This window comes from Corythoichthys intestinalis, unplaced genomic scaffold (assembly GCF_030265065.1).
Source record: "Corythoichthys intestinalis isolate RoL2023-P3 unplaced genomic scaffold, ASM3026506v1 HiC_scaffold_23, whole genome shotgun sequence".
NCBI classification, from domain to species: domain Eukaryota; kingdom Metazoa; phylum Chordata; class Actinopteri; order Syngnathiformes; family Syngnathidae; genus Corythoichthys; species Corythoichthys intestinalis.
The window spans coordinates 4,800,620-4,826,971 of NW_026651592.1; the positions used below are offsets into that span (position 1 = coordinate 4,800,620).

General features: G+C 41.7%; 1 protein-coding gene across 1 annotated transcript; it reads left to right on the forward strand.

The window, feature by feature from the left end:
* LOC130911099 (N-acetyllactosaminide beta-1,3-N-acetylglucosaminyltransferase 2-like) lies at nt 1-25,322 on the forward strand. The gene is made up of 4 exons (XM_057828811.1): nt 1-149; nt 20,816-21,372; nt 24,487-24,602; nt 24,665-25,322. Exons 2-4 carry the CDS (start codon nt 20,860-20,862, stop codon nt 25,260-25,262), a joined length of 1,227 nt encoding a protein of 408 aa, XP_057684794.1. The 5' UTR covers nt 1-149; nt 20,816-20,859; the 3' UTR covers nt 25,263-25,322.
* Nucleotides 25,323-26,352: the final 1,030 nt, after the last annotated feature.

Sequence of the window (26,352 nt, forward strand, 5' to 3'; positions counted from 1 at the left end):
CAGCAGGTGTTCTACATCGGTCACATTTCGCCACGGGGCTTCTCCGCTGCGTGAAGTAGTTCCTCTTTAACTGTACATCCGCGCCAGTCTAGGTAAGGTCAAAGTTTGGCGTCTCTTTTCGCGAGCGCTCTCAAGCAAGTCACATTCAGGTAAGTTTGATTTAGTCTTTATATTGTGTATTCAAAGATTCAGAAATGTTGGTCGCCTAAAGTTATACCTTCAAAACGCGCGCATGTTAGCTTCTGCTTTCATATTGTTCTAATAAATGGAAGTTCCTCGTTAATTGCCTTATGTATAACACCCGTGCCGTGGAGTAACCAAGACTATCCAAACTGCTTATAAACGCTAAAGCTGTTTAGTAATTGAGGGGAAATTGTTTTTCGAGTACCATGGTGCTTTAAAAACACGAAAGCACGTAACGTAAGTATTCAAGTAGAATTTAAATGCATAGGGCCAAATCAGGTGTGGGGCGAGACATAGGCGTAGTTTTGCCTAGGGACGGTAGGGGGCATAACACTACCAACTTTTCAGGATGCTCAAATTGTCCCCATCAACTTGTGAGCAACCTTATTTGCATGATAATTACGTCTTCCCATATATTGTAAGGATTGAATTGACCCTACCATGATTATGTGAATTATTTTCATTATGTTCAGACTTGCATTTACCCATAGGCGGAGTTTGACTTTTGAGGCTGGGGGGCACAATATGTTGATGACCCCAAAACGCTGTGTCAGCAGTAAAATTAACTTACAAGAACATTTAAAATGATAAGTTGACAGTGAGCGGTTTTTGATTCCCATCATTCTTAAGGGGAATTCTTAAATCAGGCTGCTTGGGCAATACTTTTCGCCAAGATCGTCATCTATTGAGTTTGGTACGCCCGCCGGTGTCGTGCCAATGTAGTTACCCTAGTCAAAAATTGTATCCCCTGGGCGGAGCCATATGGAGGTAGATTTGTCTTTATTATTCAATCAAGAAAAAAGTTGCTTCAATAAATAAAAATGTTTGTTTGCAAAAATAAAATTGAAACTCAAAAAACTAAAAAAAAAAAAAAAAAAATGCATGTGAAAGCTATTTTTCTTTAATTTTTATTTATTTTTTTGATTGAGGCAACTTTTTGATTGAAGTAAGGTTGATTCGTGTTTGGGCCACATTTTGGCTAGGACTTTTTTTTCTTTATTATTCAATCAAAAAATAAGTTGCTTGAAAGAAAAATAGATTTTCAAAAAGAAAGAAAAATTCTAATCATTGAAAAAAGTTTTTGAATGTGAAAAAATATTTGGGATTGAAAAATTTGCATTTGAACACTTAATTTCTGATTGAAAAAGTTTTCCTTGATTGACGCAATCTTTTTTGTGTTTGGGCCATATTTTGATTAGGACATTTGTGTCCAAATGATTAAATCCCCCAAAAAGTTGCTTCAATCAAAAAAATATTTTCACTCAAAGAAAAAAAACTATTTAAAAAAATATTTTTCTCTAATATATACAGGGGTGCACAAATGGTTTTTTCCCCAGGTTCTCAGAGGAGGACCTGGAGATGTGACTTGGTCCTCATTGAGCTTGAGAGCCGACCTGCCTGATGCGATAAAATTATGACAAGCTTTACTTAGAGCCAATTACCTTTAATTAATTATATAAACAATTAATCTTGATTAACATCAACTGGCACAACAAAATTGCCATTACTTTGAAGTGAAATGTAAAGAAATAAACATTAAAGCACTAATTCAAAATGAAGGGCATTCATATGCGGCTCCCACATTAACTATAAGCTTTTGTAAAAGTGGGATGTCCTCCTCATAAGAGCTCATTGAACGTGCATGTTTACCTCTGTGAAATGCGAGCAAAAACACGTTTGTCAGTGCATGGCACTGTTTTTCAATAACTATTGCGCCACTTGTCCATAGGGTGAGTGGGGTCCTGTCTGACATCGCCAGATTGCCACATGCTGTGTTTTTTTTCATGCTTTTCAAAGTTTGGATGGCTGAAATTATTTGACCCTACATAAAATACGCTGCTCTTATCAGCGACATTGGGATTCTCACGACAAATTTAGCACCACATTTCCGTGCGAGCATCATTTGTTTCTAGCCATGGTACCTCCTGCAGCCACTTTTCACCAAAGGTCCTTTTTTTCGATAGCTCCGGTGACGTCTGTCGTCTGTCTTTTGACGGGGGCGGGGGAACACGGAAATAATTACTCAGTGGGGCCTGCCTCTTTGACAGCATCACTGACCCACCCCCATACTTCACAGTGGGAGGGTACCCGCGGGTTATTAAAAGTATTAAAAAAACATTGAATTTAGTTTTCCATTATTAAAGGTATTAAAAGTATTAAATTAGCTGTTGTAAGTCTGGAATTTTTTCACCGTCTTAATTTTCAAGTACATCTCTGCAACCTAAATTATATCCGTGACGATTTATTATTATTTTTTTTAATCCATAACGAAGATGATGCATAGAATTTTTACGAGGCACTGCACTACAAATCGAAATGCAACTCGTGAGTGCCAAACCACCACAACCGGCAAAACGGAGAATCCATCCACCTCTGCATCGGGAATGTGTCCGTTTGTCGGTGGAACGAAAACCCTGCAGGCAGACGTATTGTGGATTCTGAACACCAAAACAGACCACCATTCATATACTTCAAATGAGTCCATTGGTGATCTGTTTCTGATATTACGTCATTTTTGGTCGGCATCGGCTGTCACAATGTTGGTCATATTGCGTTTTGTTCCAGAGGGAGCGTTCCCGATGTCTTAACCGTCTTTTGTAACGGATTTTCAGTTAGCAGAAAAAAACCGCTCATTTTCTTAATGTTTAAATAGTCTACATATTTTTATGACCAATTGACTATTATAAATGCATTCACACAATGAAATAACGCTGGAAAAGTTCGTTAAAGGGTATGACAACACCTGGGGAAGGGTTAGGGAAGATGGAATATTCCATCATTTATCCATCAACGCATGGCTTTTGAATTCATATCATGCCACTTCGTGTAATTACAAACATCGCAACACCAAGAAAATGATAGAAATTAGGTCGATTGTCAAGCTAAAACGACCCGCCCCCGAGATGCCAGAAATCTAGCATATTGTGTGCGTGACGTCAGTGTAAGGAAACATCCGGCTCAGTGCTAAGTACTGAATGGCGGCGACGATGGCGGACAATTTTGTTTCTAGTTGCAGCGATGAATCCGACGTAACGAACATTCTTCTAATGGTGACGAGGAGAGTTATGCACCTTTCTTTGGTGTTTTGGGTTCTCAATTTGAGCCCAAACGAAAGCCATTGCAGCCTAATGAAAGGATCGTTGAGGGGAGCAATCACACTGATGAACAGAAACACCGAATGGTTTGTTATGCATTTCTTTTTGTGAAGTTGATACACCGTGACTGCAAAATAATGTATTGAATAATTATCATTTAATGTGCTAATCGGTTTTCGCTGTGCCAACCGACACAAATATGAATGGGATTAGAGGATTTGTTCTATATATTTTACGTGCGATAATATACATGTGTCCAGTCCTATATCCAATGTGTGATATGATTTTTATTATAAAAGAGTACTCACTCTGGCCATTTCCCTCCTTTGCTTTGCCTGGGTTGGTGGGGTGGTTTCATCAGAGCCAGTCATCGTCCTCTTTCTTGTTATCTCGTGACATTTAGGTGGCTGCGCGTGTAGGTGGGCACCGCATCTACTTTCAGCAGCAATTTCTTCGCAAAACCTGATTTCATTTGTCCATAGTTCGTATAGCTTTCAGGTGTAAAATGCGCGCCATACAAAACCGTGCCGGAGGCTGGGTCTGCAAAATTAGCCCTCTTTGCACTGAAGAACTTTACTCATTGTCTGCGTAGTCCAGCTCTTTTTCTCTCGTTCGGGAACTCATGGGTACTACCTTGCGACAAATGGCTGTTTGTAAACCACATAGCATGACAGGTTTGAACCATTTTAGCGATTTTTTTTTTGGGGATAAAACACGAACGCAACTCTCTCGTCGATAAACAACGATGGCACCTGCCTCGACCTTTTGTTTCCTTGTTATGACGTCTCCGCCCCATTCGGCTGTTTCCAGAATACGTTCGGAAATGTTCGTAATTTTCGATCTATTTTCGATAATTGCTCATGAATGCGATTTATTTTTTTGTTAACTTTATTAATATTTGTTATCTTGCCACATAACGGTTCTATTGATATCTCACAGCCCCTTAGTGTTTTCATACCCTTTAAACATAATGTTGCTCAAATCGTGTTTTTTTTTTTTTTTTTTTCTTTTTTTTTTTTCCCCCCGGAGGGAGCATTCCCGAATCGTAACTGCAGCCAATTTAAGCTCATCAAGACTTCAAGATAGAGGTAAAATCGGGCCTAAAAAGTCCAGCCTAACCCGAACTAGTCCGCAGGTATTAAAGCCCGACCCGCGTTTTGTGTGAAAACATTTGTGACGATGCCTGCATAAAAGCCTGTCTTTTATAACAAATTTAAAGTTGGCAGAAAAAAAACGCACATTTTCTTAATGTTTAAATAGACTACATATTTAAAGAGCATACGACACGAGAAAAAAAAGTCTTAAATGGCATTATTATGTGAATTAGAATCATATTTTGAGACGATTCGACTATATACAACAATTTAGCAAAGCACAGATGACGAGAAATTAGCCTTTTAATCTGCCAGTTAGCCACGCCTACCATTATAGACCCTACTCACGTGACGTCACAGCCACGCCCCCGCGCCATGTTGTCCGGATACTAGTCATGTTAATGCATTAGCGCTTCGTAAATTCCTCCTATTATGGCGTGTTTTTCTGCTCGTTAACATTAATAATCAAAATGGTGAAGTCGTGTGTGGCGGTCGGTTGCAAAAACAGAGAAGATAGACGGAGAGACTTGAATTTTTACCGTATTCCGAGAGACCTGAAGAGGAGACAGAGATTGACTGCTGCAATTCGACGAGAAAACTGGGCTCCAAACGACTACCACAGATTATGTAGTAGTCATTTTATATCTGGTAAGATGCATTTAATATATATTTAGAGGGTTTGGGGCTGACAACCACAATTAAGATCATTGCTAGGCTAATCGCCGACAACATACACTCAGACGTTGTGAATGAACTACCTGAAAATATATAATTATAAGGGGATAATCAGACAGTTGTCATACAATTAATTTACAATTTCACTATTGAGGTCAAAAGCCAAAAAATAAATTCAACTAGGGACAATCTGGAGTAGTGCTATCGCACTTCATATTTATTACGTATTATATATGTATATAGTGAGAGTGCTATCGCTAAACCATATAAACATTAAAAGCCCTAGCTCCATTGACAAATGATATGAAATACATTAGACTTGACAGTGGATGTTAGCAAGAACAAAAGATTTTGAATTGAAAATTTCGTAACTCACCTTCCGAGCACAAGATTCCTGCCGAATTTTCGTGTACGAGGACATGTTTCACCCAACCAGCAACGTAGCATTTATAAGCCTCCAAGCTCTTAAAGTTTTTCAAACTTTCGTGAGAATAGGCTGATTTTGTGTGGACAAGATAGTTGTAAATATCAGGATATCAGATGTCAGGCGAAGCCAGCGGGTCGAAAAACATCGATTTAGGCATCAAATACGGATCTGGCGAATGGATAAACTGAAGCTTTTCCACGTAACGCCTTTTATGCAACGGATCCAATGAGTTTACAGCGTCAGATAACACCGGGGCTTCCATGAATTGCTCTATAACTTGATCGACTAATTGAAAACAATGAGAATAGGTCTGAAAAAGAGGTACAATATGGCGGCCTGAAACAGCGACACGCCCATTTTGTGACGTAGGTGAGTAGGGTCTATAGGGCTTTAGCATCCCCAACAGGTGGATGACGTCAGCGGTAGACTGGTCTCATCGATTTTACTATTCAGCCCATTGAGGGGGAATTATTCAGAACGAGGAAAACGCGACGAAGAAAGCCGCCAAATGTCATTGTTTCAGTCTCTCTACTCCAATATTTTTTTACAGGATATTCTTTTTATCCAAGTATTTTTCCCCAATAGCAATATAAATGGCTTGAGAAGGACCAGTCAGCCCGTCGAGGGAGAACTATTCAGAACGAGGAAAACGCGACGAAGAGAGCAGCAAAATGTCATTGTTTCTGTCTCTTTACTTCAATATTTTTACAGGATATTCTTTTTATCCAAGTATTTTTCCCCAATAGCTATATAAATGGCTTGAGAAGGACCAGTCAGCCCGTCGAGGGGGAACTATTCACAATGAGGAAAACGCGACGAAGAGAGCGGCAAAATGTCATTGTTTCTGTCTCTTTACTTCAATATTTTTACAGGATATTCTTTTTATCCAAGTATTTTCCCCAATTGCTAAATAAATGGCATGGTCATGACAAATAACAGTCTTGTGCTGAATGGAATACGAAATAATAAAAATGCATTTATTCAGGACGACATGGCAAAATTACTCCATAATGGTCAAAACTGTCGACTTCACCTTTACTGTCGCACCTCCCGAACTATATTTTATGACACCTAAATCGGACATATGTCATTTCCCTTCCCCGGCTTCGGAGAATGTAAACAAACCAGAAGGCGTGACAGCTAGCCGACATGCTAACCCGAACCGAGTGATGTTTCAAAGTCTTCAAAGCGGAAAATCACACATAACTATCCTGGATTATTTGACATGACGACCCGGTTGTCTATTGTCGTCGCGGATCGGCAAACCGCCCGGCGGAGAGCACTTTACAGTTCGTTCCCCGGAGGAGGGTGGCTGGAGTTGTTGTGCAGCTAACGGGCTGCTGTTAATGACCATTAGGACAGCTTTTTACATGCCTATCAATGATCAAACGTAAGTAGTCCTTCATTTAAAGGAAGTTTGTAGTGTTTACTTTGTAATCGCTGTATTCGTATTTGACATAATACAAAACAAGATGTTTACTCACTTCCTCGTAAGTCCAATGGTCCCACAGTAAATATCCACGGTGAATGGGAACCTTTTGAAACTCCAAAAAGGCGCATACGCCTCTCCCTCATACAGAATGATTTTTCTGCAGCTGTTTGGCTGGCGTGATGCGAAAAATAAACGTATTAATCCGCAAAATCAGCTGAATCATTCGTCCCCATACACAACAGTACGCTGTATAGTGAAGAGGACGTCTTCTACCGTACACGTCACAGCGCCCTCCTCCTCAATGCAAGACCGAAGCCGGAAGTCACTCATTTTCCTGGCGCGGGATTCAAAAAACTAAATAAATATAGCGATCGCCTCCACACACATCCAAGCAGTCCATATCATTCAGGAGCATAAAATACCGCGTGTATTATGAAATAAACATGCTTTTTCGTGTCACAGGCACTTTAATGATCATTATAAATTTATTTACACAACGAAATAACGCTGGAAAAGTTTGTTAAATAAAAATAAACAGATGCGGTTTTGCAGAATCGCAGAGGGGAAGATTACAAAGGGTGTATAGGCACGCTCTGCAATGACTATACAGGGCCTTCTTTTTTTATCCAAATTATTTATTTTATAACAAGTATTCCTTAGTTTATCATTCATACATCGTTAATATAAAGTTATTTCAAAAAGTTAGTGAGAAAGAACCCTGGCCCGGCTCGACGTAATAATTGACATTTTAATTTCGGTCATGTTTTCAGTTTAATTTAGCTATTTCCAGCTTGCTATGTTTATAATTGCGATGTTTGTTTACCGCTTTTCCTCTTACTGCGAAGAGGGAGGAAGTTACATCGGCCGCCGCTATGATATTTAAGTCATCAGCCATCTGCTGTGAGCCGGGAATTTAACGCCTGCTTTCACGCACACTGCTTCCCATGTCAGTCGACACGGGAAATTGTTTTCACACACAACTGCTGCACGGTTAAATCCCGCGATATTCCCGTTGTTTTGTAGTATGTGATAGGGGCTCAAGTTACATCCAGATACTTTAGGTACTTGCAGTTTATGGGTCATGCGAAGGCAATGGGCCTGCTTAAACATTTCGGTTTGCCTTTCGAATGAGTGTGAATTTCGCCGTTTTAACTCGAGAGTTAGCCATGTTCACTGGGGTCTTGGCAGGTGCACTAGCAGCTAGCCTATTAGAGAGAATGGCTGGTCTGAGTCCTGTCCTCCTCTTTTTGTCCATAATTATTGTGTGCGTGTGTGGGTTTAAAACAATTCTGACAGACTTTATAATGTTACTTTAAATGTGTTTTAATTGTATCTTCAATATATGTGCATTCTTTTGTCAAACACACTTAGTAATTGAGGTGAAATTTGATGTTCAGTGCTTTATTTATTTAATATTATTCAATATGATCTAAATAATGGGTGCGAGAAAAGTATTAATTAGGGCCCGAGCACTAAGCGTGCGAAGGCCCTATTGTTTTGCAAAGGATTATTAGGGCCCGAGCACTAAGCGTGCGAAGGCCCTATTGTTTTGCAAAGGATTATTATTAGGGCCCGAGCACTAAGCGTGCGAAGGCCCTATTGTTTTGCAAAGGATTATTATTATTATTATTAGGGCCCGAGCACTAGACGTGCGAAGGCCCTATTGTAATGCAAAGGATTATTATTATTAGGGCCCGAGCACTAGGCGTGCGAAGGCCCTATTGTAATGCAAAGGATTATTATTATTATTCTTCTTTTTTCATGGCAAATGAAAATGGCCAATTTGGAGGCCTGAACATGCACGAAAAGTCACCAAAATTTGCACATACGTGCAGATTCGCGTAAAATTTGATAATCTTGCGTCGTTTTGAAAAAATTTCAAAAAATGGCTCAGTGGCGCCCCCTTTACCCTTAAAATTTTCAAAAAGGCCTCTCCTCTCAGGTTTTCAACGTAGAGCGATGAAATTTGGGGAGTAGATACCTTATGCCTAACTGTTCAAAAAAGCCTCTTGCACCCATATTCCAAATTCGACAGGAAATCGGGTATTTTGGATCGAATGTGAAATTTTTTCGGTTCACAGTTGGAGTTTACGTTTGGAGGCTTGAACATGCACGAAAACTCACCAAAATTTGCACATACATTCAACTTTGCGTAAATTTTGATAATCTACAAAAAAATTTAACAAAATGGCTCAGTGGCGCCCCCTTGAAATTTTCAAAAAGGCCTCTCCTATTAGGTTTTTTCAACGTAGAACAATGAAATTTAGTGAGTCGATACATTGTACAAAACTGCTCCAAAAAGTCTCTTGCACCCATATTCCAAACCCAACAGGAAGCCGGAAATTTTGGGTCAAATGCGAAATTTTATCGATTTACATTTGAGACCTTGTCGCTGAAGGATGAAGTTGGATCGTCTTCAAAATTGGTCAGACTATTCAGGAGACCTATGAGATCTTAAGTTTTCAAAATGGTGAGTTTTCACTCAAGGGTCTGACCTGGGCGTGGTCCCAAAGTCGGCCATTTTTGGGCAAAATACCAAATTCAGAAAATGATTAAAAACTCCGTGATACAACGTTCAATCTTTTTCATTTCTAGCATGTATATGAGATATCCCAGCCTGAACACGACTGCATTGAAATATTACCCATTAGGCCTGGCGCCCCCTAGTGGGAACAGGAAATGGCCTTCTTTACGAGACAGGCTCCTCCTCCAAGGGAAAAAAATCTATTGACCTCAAACCTGTTTCAGGGGAGCCTCAAGACATGTGTTCAGGTCCCTGATGAAAAATATTGAGGTTTCGTTGAAGCGGAGAGGTCCAAACTGGAAGTGAAAATGACCGTCAACAATTTGTCTCGCCAAAAATTTTGAACAGTCATAACTCGGCAGATATGCAACATATGTGCGCCAAACTTTCCGTGTTTGTTGAGAGTCATACCCTGAAGGTTCTTGTAGGGGTCATTTGCATCAACTCTACAGTGCCAACTAGTGGCGACAGAAAGAAGTTTTAAAAAAGGCCTTTCCTATTGGGTTTTTTCAACATAGAGCAAGGAAATTTGGGGAGTAGATACCTTATGCAAAACTGCTCCAAAAAGTCTCTTGCACACATATTCCAAATCCAACAGGAAATCGGGTATTTTGGATCGAATGTGAAATTTTCATGGGTTCACAGTAAGAGTTTACATTTGGAGGCTTGACTATGCATAAAAACTCACCAAAATTTGCACATACATGCGGCTTTGGATAACGTTCGATAATCTTGCAACGTTACGAAACAATTTAACAAAATGGCTCAGTGGCGCCCCCTTGAAATTTTCAAAAAGGCCTCTCCATTTAGGTTTTTCTAACATAGAGTGATGAAATTTGGAGAGTCAAAACTTTGTGCAAAACTGCTCCAAAAAGTCTCTTGCACACACATTCCAAATCCTACAGGAAATCGGGTATTTTGGATTGAATGTGAACTTTTTATCGATTTACAGTGTGCACATTTTACACCTTGGCACCTAGGGAATTAGTTTGATCATTCTCAAAATTGGTGAGACTGTTCATGAGGCATATGAAATCTTAAGTTATAAAAATGGTGTGTTTTCATTCACGGGCCTGACCTGGGCGGGGCGCCAAATTCTTCCATTTTTTCGCCAAAACACCGAATTCGGAAAATGACTGATAACTCCCTCATACAACGTTCAATCTATTTTAAATATGACATGTGTGTGAGGTATACCAGCCTGAGCAGGACTGGATTGAAAATTTACCATTTGTGCCTGGCGCCTCCTAGTGGGAACAGGAAATGCCCTTTTTTACGGGACACACTCCTCCTCTAAAGGGAAAAAATCAATCTACCTCAAACCTGCATAAGGGAAACCTTAAGACCTGTCTTCAGGTGCCTGATGAAAAATATTGAAGTTTCGTTGAAGCGGAGGGGTCCAAACAGGAAAGTGAAAATGACTGTCAACAATTTTTCTCTCCAAAAACTTTGAACAGTCATTACTCGGCAGATATACAAGATATCTGCGCCAAACTTCCCGTGCTTGTTGAGAGTCATACCCTGAAGGGCCTTGTAGGGGTCATTTGCATCAACCCTACAGCGCCAACTAGTGGCGATAGAAAGTCACTCGTTTTTCCAAAACATGTCCAGTTCTTTTCATGTTGGTCATTGTAGTTTCAAGACCTATTAAAATACTTTTTTACGGCCCATGTCCACGTGTCTCTGTCTGTTGCCGTGACGACCCTTTGTTCGCCATTTAAAGGAAATATATTTTTTCAGAGACTCAGGGAGCTTATAGAGCCACAATAGTTGGCACACTTGGTCGAATTGGCCCAGTTAGAAGATTAATTTTGGTTTTGAATAAGGGCTTGGCTGCACAGCTCAGTAGTGGCTCCTTTTTTGTAGTACTCTCTCCAATAGGGGTTTTTATCTCTTGGGTGTGGGAATGTAAATAGGCGACTTTCGAGCATGTTAGGTTCTAATGAGATGATTAGAGAGGAGGATCTGCCACCACCCTGACCTGCACACAGTCCGAGTTGCGTGACGTTCGAGTTGCGCTAGATTGCGAGGGCCCGTTCAGTCCTGCTTGCAGGCCTAGTTATTATTATTATTATTCTTCTTTCTTCATGGCAAATGAAAATGGCCAATTTGGAGGCCTGAACATGCACGAAAAGTCACCAAAATTTGCACATACGTGCAGATTCGCGTAAATTTCGATAATCTTGCGTCGTTTTGAAAAAATGTCAAAAAATGGCTCAGTGGCGCCCCCTTGACCCTTAAAATTTTCAAAAAGGCCTCTCCTCTCAGGTTTTCAACGTAGAGCAATGAAATTTGGGGAGTAGATACCTTATGCCTAACTGTTCAAAAAAGCCTCTTGCACCCATATTCCAAATCCAACAGGAAATCGGGTATTTTGGATCGAATGTGAAATTTTTTCGGTTCACAGTTGGAGTTTACGTTTGGAGGCTTGAACATGCACGAAAACTCACCAAAATTTGCACATACATTCAACTTTGCGTAAATTTTGATAATCTACAAAAAAATTTAACAAAATGGCTCAGTGGCGCCCCCTTGAAATTTTCAAAAAGGCCTCTCCTATTAGGTTTTTTCAACGTAGAACAATGAAATTTAGTGAGTCGATACATTGTACAAAACTGCTCCAAAAAGTCTCTTGCACCCATATTCCAAACCCAACAGGAAGCTGGAAATTTTGGGTCAAATGCGAAATTTTATCGATTTACATTTGAGACCTTGTCGCTGAAGGATAAAGTTGGATCGTCTTCAAAATTGGTCAGACTATTCAGGAGACCTATGAGATCTTAAGTTTTCAAAATGGTGTGTTTTCATTCAAGGGTCTGGCCTGGGCGTGGTCCCAAAGTCGGCCATTTTTAGGCAAAATACCAAATTCAGAAAATGATTAAAAACTCCGTGATCCAACGTTCAATCTTTTTCATTTTTAGCATGTTTATGAGATATCCCAGCCTGAACACGACTGCATTGAAATATTACCCATTAGGCCTGGCGCCCCTAGTGGAAACAGGAAATGGCCTTCTTTAGGAGACAGGCTCCTCCTCCAAGGGAAAAAAATCTATTGACCTCAAACCTGTTTCAGGGGAGCCTCAAGACATGTGTTCAGGTGCCTGATGAAAAATATTGAGGTTTCGTTGAAGCGGAGAGGTCCAAACTGGAAGTGAAAATGACCGTCAACAATTTGTCTCGCCAAAAACTTTGAACAGTCATAACTCGGCAGATATGCAACATATCTGCGCCAAACTTTCCGTGTTTGTTGAGAGTCATACCCTGAAGGTTCTTGTAGGGGTCATTTGCATCAACTCTACAGTGCCAACTAGTGGCGACAGAAAGAAGTTTTAAAAAAGGCCTTTCCTGTTGGGTTTTTTCAACGTAGAGCAATGAAATTTGGGGAGTAGATACCTTATGCCTAACTGCTCAAAAAAGCCTCTTGCACCCATATTCCAAATCCAACAGACAATCGGGTATTTTGGATCAAATGTGAAATTTCTGTCCATTTCTAGTACAGTTTACATTTGGAGGCCTGGACATGCACAAAAACTCACCAAATTTTGCACATACATGCGGCTTTGTGTGGATTTCGATAATCTTGCAACGTTACAAAAAAATGTAACAAAATGGCTCAGTGGCGCCCCCTTGAATTTTTCAAAAAGGCGTTTCCTATTAGGTTTTTTTAACGTAGAGCAATGAAATTTGGGGAGTCGATACCTTGTGCAAAACTGCTCCAAAAAGTCTCTTGCACCCATATTCCAAACCCAACAGGAAATCGGGTATTTTGGATCGAATGTGAAATTTTTATCAATTAACAGGGTGCACATTTGAGACCTTGTCACAGAGGGAATCAATTGGATCATCTTCAAAATTGGTTAGACAATTCAGGAGACCTATGAAATCTAAACTTTTCAAAATGGTGTGTTTTCATTCATGGGTCTGACCTGGGCGTGGTGCCAAAGTCGGCCATTTTTTCGGCAAAATGACAAATTCAGTAAAGGACTAATAGCTCCTTGAAACAACGTTCAATCTTTTTCATATCTGGCATGTATGTGCGGGATCCCACCCTGAACACGAGTGCATTGAAATATTACTCATTAGGCCTAGCGCCCCCTAGTGGGAACAGGAAATGCCTTTTTTACGAAACAGGCTCCTCCTCCAAGGAAAAAAAAATCTATTCACCTCAAACCTGCATCAGGGGAGCCTGAAGACATGTGTTCAGGTGCCTGATGAAAAATACTGAGGTTTGGTTGAAGCAGAAGGGTCCAACAGGAGAAGTAAAAATGACTGAAGCCATTTCGTCTCACCACAAGTTTTGAACAGTCATAACTTCTACAACATATCTGCGCCAAACATATCGTGCTTGTTGAGTCATAGTCTGAAGGGTCCTGTAGGGGTCATTTGCATCAACCCTACAGCGCCAACTAGTGGCAATAGAAAGTCACTCATTTTTTAAAATATATGTCCAGTTCTTTTCAGGTTGGTCATTGTAGTTTCAAGACCTTTTAAAATACTTATTTTACGGCCCATGTCCACATGTCTCTGTCTGTTGCTGTGATGACCCTTTATTCGCTCCTTTTTTGTAGTCCTCTGTCCAATAGGGGTTTTTATCTCTTAGGTGTGTGAATGTAAAGAGGCAACTTTCGCGCATGTTAGGTTCTAATGAGATGATTAGAGAGGACGATCTGCCACCACCCTGACCTGCACACTGTCCGAGTTGCATGACGTCCGAGTTGCGCTAGATTGCGAGGGCCCGTTCAGTCCTGCTTGCAGGCCTAGTTATTATTCTTCTTTTTTCAGGGCAAATGAAAATGGCCAATTTGGAGGCCTGAACATGCACGAAAAGTCACCAAAATTTGCACAAACGTGCGGCTTTGCGTAAATTTCGATAATCTTGTGTCGTTTTGAAAAAATGTCAAAAAATGGCTCAGTGGCGCCCCCTTGACCCTTAAAATTTTCAAAAAGGCCTCTCCTCTCAGGTTTTCAACGTAGAGCAATGAAATTTGGGGAGTAGATACCTTATGCCTAACTGTTCAAAAAAGCCTCTTGCACCCATATTCCAAATCCAACAGGAAATCGGATATTTTGGATCAAATGTGAAATTTTTATCGGTTCACAGTTTGAGTTTACATTTGGAGGCCTGAACATGCACGAAAACTCACCAAAATTTGCACATACATGCAACTTTGCGTAAATTTTGATAATCTACAAAAAAATTTAACAAAATGGCTCAGTGGCGCCCCCTTGAAATTTTCAAAAAGGCCTTTCCTATTAGGTTTTTTCAACGTAGAACGATGAAATTTGGCGAGTCGATACATTGTGCAAAACTGCTCCAAAAAGTCTCTTGCACCCATATTCCAAACCCAACTGGAAGCCAGAAATTTTTGATCAAATGTGAAATTTTATCGATTTACATTTGAGACCTTGTCGCTGAAGAAAATAGTTGGATCGTCTTCAAAATTGGTCAGGCTATTCAGGAGACATATGAGATCTTAAGTTTTCAAAATGGTGAGTTTTCACTCAAGGGTCTGACCTGGGCGTGGTCCCAAAGTCGGCCATTTTTGGGCAAAATACCAAATTCAGAAAATGATTAAAAACTCCGTGATACAACGTTCAATCTTTTTCATTTCTAGCATGTATATGAGATATCCCAGCCTGAACACGACTGCATTGAAATATTACCCATTAGGCCTGGCGCCCCCTAGTGGGAACAGGAAATGGCCTTCTTTACGAGACAGGCTCCTCCTCCAAGGGAAAAAAATCTATTGACCTCAAACCTGTTTCAGGGGAGCCTCAAGACATGTGTTCAGGTCCCTGATGAAAAATATTGAGGTTTCGTTGAAGCGGAGAGGTCCAAACTGGAAGTGAAAATGACCGTCAACAATTTGTCTCGCCAAAAATTTTGAACAGTCATAACTCGGCAGATATGCAACATATCTGCGCCAAACTTTCCGTGTTTGTTGAGAGTCATACCCTGAAGGTTCTTGTAGGGGTCATTTGCATCAACTCTACAGTGCCAACTAGTGGCGACAGAAAGAAGTTTTAAAAAAGGCCTTTCCTATTGGGTTTTTTCAACATAGAGCAAGAAAATTTGGGGAGTAGATACCTTATGCAAAACTGCTCCAAAAAGTCTCTTGCACCCATATTCCAAATCCAACAGGAAATCGGGTATTTTGGGTCGAATGTGAAATTTTCATGGGTTCACAGTAAGAGTTTACATTTGGAGGCTTGAATATGCATAAAAACTCACCAAAATTTGCACATACATGCGGCTTTGGATAACGTTCGATAATCTTGCAACGTTACGAAACAATTTAACAAAATGGCTCAGTGGCGCCCCCTTGAAATTTTCAAAAAGGCCTCTCCATTTAGGTTTTTCTAACATAGAGTGATGAAATTTGGAGAGTCAAAACTTTGTGCAAAACTGCTCCAAAAAGTCTCTTGCACACACATTCCAAATCCTACAGGAAATCGGGTATTTTGGATTGAATGTGAACTTTTTATCGATTTACAGTGTGCACATTTTACACCTTGGCACCTAGGGAATTAGTTTGATCATTCTCAAAATTGGTGAGACTGTTCATGAGGCATATGAAATCTTAAGTTATAAAAATGGTGTGTTTTCATTCACGGGCCTGACCTGGGCGGGGCGCCAAATTCTTCCATTTTTTCGCCAAAACACCGAATTCGGAAAATGACTGATAACTCCCTCATACAACGTTCAATCTATTTTAAATCTGGCATGTGTGTGAGGTATACCAGCCTGAGCAGGACTGGATTGAAAATTTACCATTTGTGCCTGGCGCCTCCTAGTGGGAACAGGAAATGCCCTTTTTTACGGGACACACTCCTCCTCTAAAGGGAAAAAATCAATCTACTTCAAACCTGCATAAGGGAAACCTTAAGACCTGTCTTCAGGTGCCTGATGAAAAATATTGAAGTTTCGTTGAAGCGGAGGGGTCCAAACAGGAAAGTGAAAATGACTGTCAACAATTTTTCTCTCCAAAAACTTTGAACAGTCATAACTCGGCAGATATACAAGATATCTGCGCCAAACTTCCCGTGCTTGTTGAGAGTCATACCCTGAAGGGCCTTGTAGGGGTCATTTGCATCAACCCTACAGCGCCAACTAGTGGCGATATAAAGTCACTCGTTTTTCCAAAACATGTCCAGTTCTTTTCATGTTGGTCATTGTAGTTTCAAGACCTATTAAAATACTTTTTTACGGCCCATGTCCACGTGTCTCTGTCTGTTGCCGTGACGACCCTTTGTTCGCCATTTAAAGGAAATATTTTTTTTCAGAGACTCAGGGAGCTTATAGAGCCACAATAGTTGGCACACTTGGTCGAATTGGCCCAGTTAGAAGATTAATTTTGGTTTTGAATAAGGGCTTGGCTGCACAGCTCAGTAGTGGCTCCTTTTTTGTAGTACTCTCTCCAATAGGGGTTTTTATCTCTTGGGTGTGGGAATGTAAATAGGCGACTTTCGAGCATGTTAGGTTCTAATGAGATGATTAGAGAGGAGGATCTGCCACCACCCTGACCTGCACACAGTCCGAGTTGCGTGACGTCCGAGTTGCGCTAGATTGCGAGGGCCCGTTCAGTCCTGCTTGCAGGCCTAGTTTTCAGTTGAAATGGCATTAAAAAAGGTCTTAAAAGTCTAGAATTTAGATTTATCAATCCTGGGGGGACCCTGTGAGGTGCTTTTCAGCATGCGCATCTTTCGTGGCACGCCAGACCCACTTAGTGTTTGTTGCCAAAAAGCTCAATCTTGGTCTCATCTGACCAAAGCGCACGGATCGTGTGTATTTTTGTGTGAGACCAAGATTGAGCTTTTTGGCAACAAACACTCTAAGTGGGTCTGGCGTGCCATGAAAGATGCGCATGTGGAAAAGCACCTCATACCCACTGTGAAGTATGGGGGTGGGTCAGTGATGCTGTGGGGCTGTTTCGCTGCCAAAGGCCCTGGGAACCTTGTTAGGGTGCATGGCATCATGAATGCTTTGAAATACCAGGACATTTTAAATCAAAATCTGTTGCCCTCTGCCCGAAAGCTGAAGATGGGTCGTCACTGGGTCTTTCAGCAAGACAATGACCCTAAACATATGGCCAAATCTATACAGAAATGATTCACCAGACACAAAATCAGGCTCCTCCCATGGCCATCTCAGTCCCCAGACCTTGTTGTGTTGGCAAAAGGGGGTTGTACAAAGTATTAACACCAGGGGTGCTAATAATTGTGACACACATTATTTGATGTCTAATAATTTTTTCTTTATGTGGGATTTTTTTCCCCAATGAATGAATGCACTTATATTGAAGGTTGGATTATTATTATTATATATTATTTGAATTTTAAAAAAATATTAGAAGCTAAAAAACACATCTTTTTCAGGGGTGCCAATAATTATGGAGGTCACTGTGAATGAGCTAGTTCTGACTTAATTTTAATGCCAATGCATTAACTTTCATAGGAATGTCGTCTTAGGGCGACCATGTTTGTTGGGGCGATGAATGGTCTTATCATGCTTCAGCTTCTTCTCTGAATGTAATAAAAATCATTTAGAAAAAAAATCATGCATGGTAGCAGGGGTCTCCAAACCAGTCCTCGAGGGCCGCTGTGGGTCCTGGTTTTTGTTCCTATTGATCGAGCACAGATAGTTTAACCACTGAGGTTTCTGCGAAAAGTAGCAGCACCTCAATGCAATCAACTTGAAAGTTGATGTTGTCATAGATGGAATAGTTTGGAAATTTGAGATGAAAAGGCTTAAATTGATGTAAATTGCAGGTATCTTAACTGGAATTAAAGTATGTACACAGATTATCACATATGTACAGTTGTGGTCAAAAGTTTGCATACACTTGTGAAGAACATAATGTCATGGCTCTCTTTAGTTTCCAGTTATTTCTACAACTCTGATTTTTCTCTGATAGTGATTGGAAGAGATACTTCTTTGTCACAAAAAACATTCATGAAGTTTGGTTCTTTTATGAATTTATTATGGGTGAACAGAAAAAAGTGATCAAATCTGCTGGGTCAAAAATATACATACAGCTGCGCTAATATTTGGTAACATGTCCCTTGGCCATTTTCACTTCAATTAGGCGCTTTTGGTAGCCATCCACAAGCTTCTGGCAAGCTTCTGGTTGAATCTTTGACCAATCCTCTTGACAGAATTGGTGCAGTTGGCTTTCTGACATGGACTTGTTTCTTCAGCATTGTCCACAAGTTCTCAATGGGGTTTAAGTCAGGACTTTGGGAAGGCCATTCGAAAACCTTGATTCTAGCCTGATTTAGCCATTCCATTACCACTTTTGATGTGTGTTTGGGGTCATTGTCCTGTTGGAACACCCAACTGCGCTCAAGACCCAGTCTTCGGGCTGATGACGTTAGGTTATCTTGAAGAATTTGAAGGTAATCCTCCTTCTTCATGATCCCATTTACTCTCTGTAAAGCACCAGTTCCATTGGCAGCAAAACACCCCCACAGCATAATACTACCACCACAGTGCTTGACGGTAGGCATGGTGTACTTGGGGTTAAAGGCCTCACCTTTTCTCCTCCAAACACATTGCTGGGCATTGTGGCCAAACAGCTCGATTTTTGTTTCGTCTGACCACAGAACTGTCCTCCAGAAGGTCTTATCTTTGTCCATGTGATCAGCAGCAAACTTCAGTCGAGCCTGAAGGTGCCGCTTTTGGAGCAAGGGCTTCCTTCTTGCACGGCAGCCTCTCAGTCCATGGAGATGCAAAACACGCTTGACTGTGGACACTGACACCTGTGTTCCAGCAGCTTCTAATTCTTGGCAGATCTGCTTTTTGGTGATTCTCGGTTAAATCTTCACCCTCCTGACCAATTTTCTCTCAGCAGCAGGTGATAGCTTGCGTTTTCTTCCTGATCGTGGCAGTGACAAAACAGTGCCATGCACTTTATACTTACAAACAATTGTTTGCACTGTTGCTCTTGGGACCTGCAGCTGCTTTGAAATGGCTCCAAGTGACATTCCTGACTTGTTCAAGTCAATGATTCGCTTTTTCAGGTCCATGTATGTATATTTTTGACCCAGCAGATTTGATCACTTTTTCTGTTAACCCATAATAAAGTCATAGAAGAACCAAACTTCATGAATGTTTTTTGTGACAAAGAAGTATCTGTTCCAATCACTCTATCGGAGAAAAATCAGAGTTGTAGAAATAACTGGAAACCCAAGAGAGCCATGACATTATGTTCTTCACAAGTGTATGTAAACTTTTGACCACAACTGTATATGATTACGATGTCCTGATTGCATATTTTAGCGTCCGAGTCACCCGATTTTGAGAATCTGCCTGTAGTCCTGATTTTTTTTTTTTTGTTACTGTCCCACCATCCTGCGTTCATACTGTGAATTATTTTCAAACAAGAATAACGTAGAAAAATGCTTGTCTTTCCTAAATGCTTGATTGAGTGAGTCCACTCACGCTTTGACGGTCACGCAGCTGAGAACAGCCTTCCACTAACGATGATTGACACATATGTGCCTTTGATCGTAGAGCTACCAAGCTTCTCTGGCCAGATCAAAGCTACAAACCTGTCAATCATTAATAACTTTAAGTACCAAATGCAAACTGGACCGTTTGGCATCACTGCTTAGCAGGAAGAAGGGTGAGCGGTTGTGGCGCTGTAATTAAATATTTTTTTAATTGAAAACCTGATCCTTTTCACCCGATTCCGATCCTCTGAAAAATGGTGCATCAGCTCGATTTCCGATCACGTGATCGAATCAGGACATCCCGAGTATATAATTTTTTTAGAATGGTGTGTGTGAAAAAATGATTTCCCAAATGGTATTATCATATGACAGGTTGTGTAAATTTTTTTTCTGAAAATTGCATGAGTGTAATCAGGCAGAGGACCGTAGAAGTGGTAGTGTAAAAGGCGCACTGATTACGCTTGTGTAACTTGGACACCGATGTAGCCAACGTAGGTTTTCATTCAGTTTTATTCAAAACAAAAGTCTTCATCTTTCTTGGTGGCTCCATCCTATCAATTACTGTACTACTTTCTCCTCACTCCTAAACCTTTCACTCTCCAAACTCTGACCTGGTCCCAACTCAACCTCAACTTCAAACACCCACATTTTGAATGTAGCCTGAGGTGTTTACATACTGTAGCTAGCCGTCAAACCGCGCACCAAAATCTCAACCACTTCCTGAAGCAATCACGTGGTGCAGCGAGGCTTCAGACGTCGTTGTTTTCAGCATCTCCCCTAACTGAAGCGAACCTAGGTATGCACTTCGCGGAAACTTCCCTTCATCATTCGACACATACTTCAAAGGCTCAGCACACCTTGTTCAGTCACTAGTTCTAAGCAAAGTTGAGTACTTTCCCCTGATTTTCATTGGTCTATCACTCCTGCGCACAGGTTGCTGGTCCATTCGGAGAAGATGATCCACACCTGACGCCCTCATGAGACTCACTCAGAGGTTCTTAACTTTGCTTCTCATGTCCACGGTTTTCTTCCTGTTTCTCTATTCTGGACTACTCAAGGAGGCAGTCTCCAAAGCGGAGGACCTCCCCAAGCGCACTAGTATGCGCCAAAGGGAACTCCAAACCTCGGTCCCAAATGTAGCCCCGACCTCGCTGACCGCCAACGTGTCTTCGACGTTCAGGGCTTCCATCCCGGAAAATGGAGCATATTGGAACCGGCTTTTGCACTCGGCTCTCAAAAGCGCAGAGCGGGGCAAGGACCTGTGGAGCCGGGACCCGCCTTGGCCTCACTGCTGGGAGACCAGTCAGGAGGTGATGGAGCTCAACGTGCACAATTTGGGCTCCTACCCGCTCCTGCTGCAGAACTTCCTGCGAGGGATGAAGTGCCGATCGCCTCCGTTCCTTGTGGATCAACCCGACAAGTGCAGAGGAAAGGACACCTTCCTGCTTTTCGCCATCAAGTCTGCGCCAGCCAACTTCGAGCAGCGCCAGGTCTTGTGACTTTTAATGATTTGTTTCAAATTTATAAAAGGGTCATTTCAAACTTGGAGGACATTTTACATTAAAATGTTCATTATGTTAGCCCACTGTGATCAGCAGTAACAGCTAGCTTCTACTCGTGAGAAAAAGCCAACAAAAGTACGGCTATTCTATTTTTCAACCCTGTTACTGTTAGACATGTGCCGGTATGATATTCTGACGGCATGATACCCTTAAAGAGCATACGACAGGAGAAAAAAAGTCTTAAATAGCATTATTATGGGAATTAGAATTATATTTTGAGACGATTCGACTATATACAACAATTTAGCAAAGCGCAGATGACGAGAAATGAGTCTTTTAATCTGAAGGTTAGCCACGCCTACCATTATAGGGCTCGAGCGTCCCCAGCAGGTGGATGATGTCAGCCGGAGACTGGGCTCATCGGTTTTACTATTCAGCCCATTGAGGGGGAATTATTCAGAACGAGGAAAACGCGACGAAGAGAGCCGCAAAATGTCATTGTTTCAGTCTCTCTACTCCAATATTTTTACAGGATATTCTTTTTATCCAAGTATTTTCCCCAATAGCTAAATAAATGGCTTGAGAAGGACCAGTCAGCCCGTCGAGGGGGAACTATTCACAACGAGGAAAACGTGACGAAGAGAGCTGCGAAATGTCATTGTTTCTGTGTCTTTACGTCAATATTTTTACAGGATATTCTTTTTATCCAAGTATTTTCCCCAATTGCTAAATAAATGGCATGGTCATAACAAATAAGTCTTGTGCTAAATGGAATATGAAATAATAAAAATGCACTTATTCAGGACGACATGGTAAAATTACTCCATAATGGTCAAAACTGTCCACCTTTAATGTCACACCTCCCGAACGATATTTTATGACGCCTAAATCGGACATATGTCATTTCCCTTCCCCGGCTTCGGAGAATGTAAACAAACCAAGAGGCGTGACAGCTAGCCGACATGCTAACCCGAACCAAGTGATGTTTCAAAGTCTTCGAAGCGGAAAATCAAACATAACTAGCCCGGATTATTTGACATGACGACTGGGTTGTCGATTGTCTTTGCGGATCGGCAAACCGCCCGGCGGAAAGCAATTTACAGTTCGTTCCCCGGAGGAGGGTGGCTGCAGCTGTTGTGCAGCTAACGTGCAGCTAATGTGCACGAGGAAAGCTTTTTACATGCCTATAAATGATCAAACATAAGTAGTCCTTTATTTAAAGAAAGTTTGTAGTGTTTACTTTGTAATCGCTGTATTAATATTTGACATAATACAAAACAAGATGTTTACTCACTTCATCGTAAGTCCAATGGTCCCACAGTAGTAGGGCTTGGCCAATATCCACGGTGAATGGGAACCTTTTGAAACTCCAAAAAGGCGCACATGCCTCTCCCTCATAAAGCAAGATTTTTCTGCAGCTGTTTGGCTGGCGTGATGCGAAAGGTAAACGTATTAATCCGCAAAATCAGCTGAATCCTTAGTCTTCGTACACAACAGTAGGCTGTATAGTGAAGAGGAGTCCTTCTCCCGTACACGTCAAGCGCCCTCCTCCTCCATGCAAGACCGAAGCCGGAAGTTCCCGACGTACTGTGCATTCAGAGATGCTCTTCTGCCTACCTTGGAAGAACTTTGAGGCAGATGGGCTACAGCAGCAGAAGACCACGCCGGGTGCCACTCCTTTCAGCTAAGAACAGGAAACTGAGGCTACAATTTGCACAAGCTCATCGATATTGGACAATAGAAGATTGGAAAAACGTTGCCTGGTCTGATGAGTCTCGATTTCTGCTGCGACATTCGGATGGTAGGCTCAGAATTTGGCGTCAACAACATCAAAGCATGGCTCCATCCTGCCTTGTATCAAAGGTTTAGGCTGCTGGTGGTGGTGGATGTGTAATGGTGTGGGAAATATTTTCTTGGCACTCTTTGGGCCCCTTGGTACCAATTGAGCATCGTTGGAACGCCACAGCCTGAGTATTGTTGCTGACCATGTCCATCCCTTTATGACAGGGGTGGGCAAACTATTCCACAAAGGGCCGCTGTGGGTGCGGGTTTTTGCTGCAACCCATCAAGAGGACACCTTTTCACCAATCTGGTGTGTTATAAGTGCAATCAGTTGATTGCAGTCAGGTGCTTCTTGTTTCCATTGAAACCTCATTGGTTAAAAGCTCGGTGCTGGATCAGTTGGAACAAAGACCAGGACCCACTGCGGCCCTCGAGGACTGGTTTGCCCACTCCTGCTTTATGACCACAATGTACCCAACTTCTGATGGCTACTTCCAGCAGGATAATGCGCCATGTCATAAAGCTCGAATCAGACTGGTTTCTTGAACATGACAGTGAGTTCACTGTATTCAAATGGCCACCACAGTCACCAGATCTCAATCCAATGAATAGAGCATCTTTGGGATGTGGTGGAACGGGAGATTCGCATCATGGATGTGCAGCCGACAAATTTGCATCAACTGCCATCATGTCAACATGGCCCAAACTCACTGAGGAATGCTTCCAACACCTTGTTGAGTCTATGCCACGAAGAATTGAGGCAGTTCTGAAGGCAAAAGGGGGTCCAACCCGTTACTAGCATGGTGTACCTAATAAAGTGGCCGGTGAGTGTATTGGAGGTATTGCCACCTCGGCAACCACCCTCAGAAAGCATGTTTTACATGTCTGTTGGCCTTACTCCTCTAACCCGCGGCCGTCTGTAACTTTTTTGTAACCGAAGTATTCCCATACCAGCGATTTTGTTTTCTTCAATAGGGGAAAAAAGAGTTCAGGAGTTTCACCTCCTCCAGCCATCCTGTACCATAGCTGCCTCACTGACACCGGGCAACAACCGGTGGGAGATTGTTGAGCCTTGCAGCTGCAAGCGAGGGATTTCTCCTTGCATTTTTCGGACATGAAAAATAGCTAATACCTTAGGGACTGTTTGACAGAAATTTTTTTTGCGGTTTTGAAACCTTGTTTTCATACCACGGTATACCTTGAAACCTGTACTCGGCACATGTCTAGTTACTGTGATCATGCAGCAATAACACCTAGCTTCTATTAGTTGAATTTTTTTTTTTTTCACTTCGAGAATCCCTTATTATACTTTGTTCACAGGCTGTTCGCGACACTTGGGGACGAGAGCACCTCTACGGTGCCGGACAGCACGTGAGGACTGTGTTCCTGCTTGGCACCGCCTCGTTGGACGACCCAGACCTCAGCGCACTCGTCAGGTAAGCACTGCCGACTAATTTTTCAGATAGTCTGGAAAGTCGCTCATTCTGAGTTGATCTAGGTTCGAAGCCGAACACTACGGCGACGTTGTGCAAGCAGACTTCCACGAGTCGCTCTTCAACCTGACCCTCAAGATGAACGTCTTCCTCCACTGGACGCTGAAACACTGTCCCAGAGTCTCCTTCGTTTTCAGTGGGGACGATGACGTCTTGGTCAACACTCCAGCTCTGCTGAGCTACCTCAGCTCTCTCGACTCCACCAAGGCTTCTCGCTTGTTCACCGGGCAAGTGATAAAAACAGCAAGACCCCTCCGGGACCCTAAGAGTAAGTACTTCATCCCCGAGAGCTTCTACGAAGGACACTATCCAACCTACGTGGGTGGCGGAGGCTTCGTTATCTCTGGGGCGTTGCTGCTACCGCTTTATTCCACCTGCCGAGTCATTCCTTTCTTCCCCATCGACGACGTCTACGTAGCCATGTGCTTCAGCGCGTTGGGCGTCTCGCCCGAGGCACACCCCGGCTTCAAGACATTTGACATCCCAGAGGTAGACCGCGAGAACTTGTGCGCCTACAAGAAATTGACTCTAGTCCACCGTCGTTCCCCCAAGCAGGTGAAGAGGATCTGGAGGGGCATTCACAGTCCACTGCTTACTTGTTGAGGCCAAATCACATTTATTGTCCAAACCAGTACATTAATGAAGTGAAACTATTAAATAATTTTTGAGTTTATCTTTTCTGTGAGTTTTAATTTTTGTTTGTTTGCCAGTTAGCGAGACTACACAAAAACAACCTCAGATTCAGGAGCCAAGGACACTGCAATCAAAATGGCTGGCAAGAAACCAGAAAGTAGCTTGTTTGCTAGCAAAAGAAGATTGAACTTGGTAAGTTGATAAAGTTTAGTCAATAAGAACAAGTTAAAGAGTGACCATTTGTAAAGCTAAACGCACATAAAGAAAATTACGCCTATTAATCCCTAAAATACAAAATGTTTCTTGCCGCTAGCTTAATGCCATTATACGATTTTAGCCTATACAAAGAGCCAACAAAATTTTCATCACTTTTCAATGAAACTTCACAGACACTTTTCTTGCACCCTTTTAAAAGTCAACTTAAATGCTTTTTAAGACCTTAAAAATACAATTTAAAACATGTCACAATAATTTTTGAAGAAAATTTTATTTCACTGTAAGTAGAGCTGCTACAGACCGCTTGTTTTTTGTGCTATCATGTGCGACTCGACGGTGTTGAACCCCACTGTCCCAAGCGGAAAAAGAATTTTTGCAAATTTTGCAAAGTACCTCGCGATTCGATGCAATTTGCGATACAAGGCTCACGATAAGCATCTCACAATATGGCGATACAACAATTATCGATACATGGACCAGGAAATCATTTTGGGATAATATTAAAAAAGAAGGGCTAATGAACTGAAAAATAAGCCATAGAATAAGCTATTTTCATTCTTCTGTCTATTGGAGTGTGTTTATCACTACCCAGACGTCCAATCCATTTGAAGTGGGAGGATGGCAGTGAACTGTCATCCCTCCCCCTTCAAACAGATTGGACATCTGTGGCAGCAAATGCCAGGCAACGAGTTAATTTTGGAGCATTTGATGTCATTTCCTGTTTATTTACGGTCACTTCCTTTTCCTGTTGCCGCATTTACAGGTCACTTCAGTTAAACACAATACATCAAATTCCCTACTCATAACAAGGGACATTTCTTCGATCTGGTCTGCTGATTTGGTG

Bases quoted from the DNA above. Each gene is read 5' to 3' on its own strand.
- LOC130911099 (XM_057828811.1), top strand. From the start codon at position 20,860: ATGAGACTCACTCAGAGGTTCTTAACTTTGCTTCTCATGTCCACGGTT. The intron at 21,373-24,486 runs GTCTTGTGACTT...CTTTGTTCACAG, and splicing joins CCAACTTCGAGCAGCGCCAG to GCTGTTCGCGACACTTGGGG. The intron at 24,603-24,664 runs GTAAGCACTGCC...GAGTTGATCTAG, and splicing joins GACCTCAGCGCACTCGTCAG to GTTCGAAGCCGAACACTACG.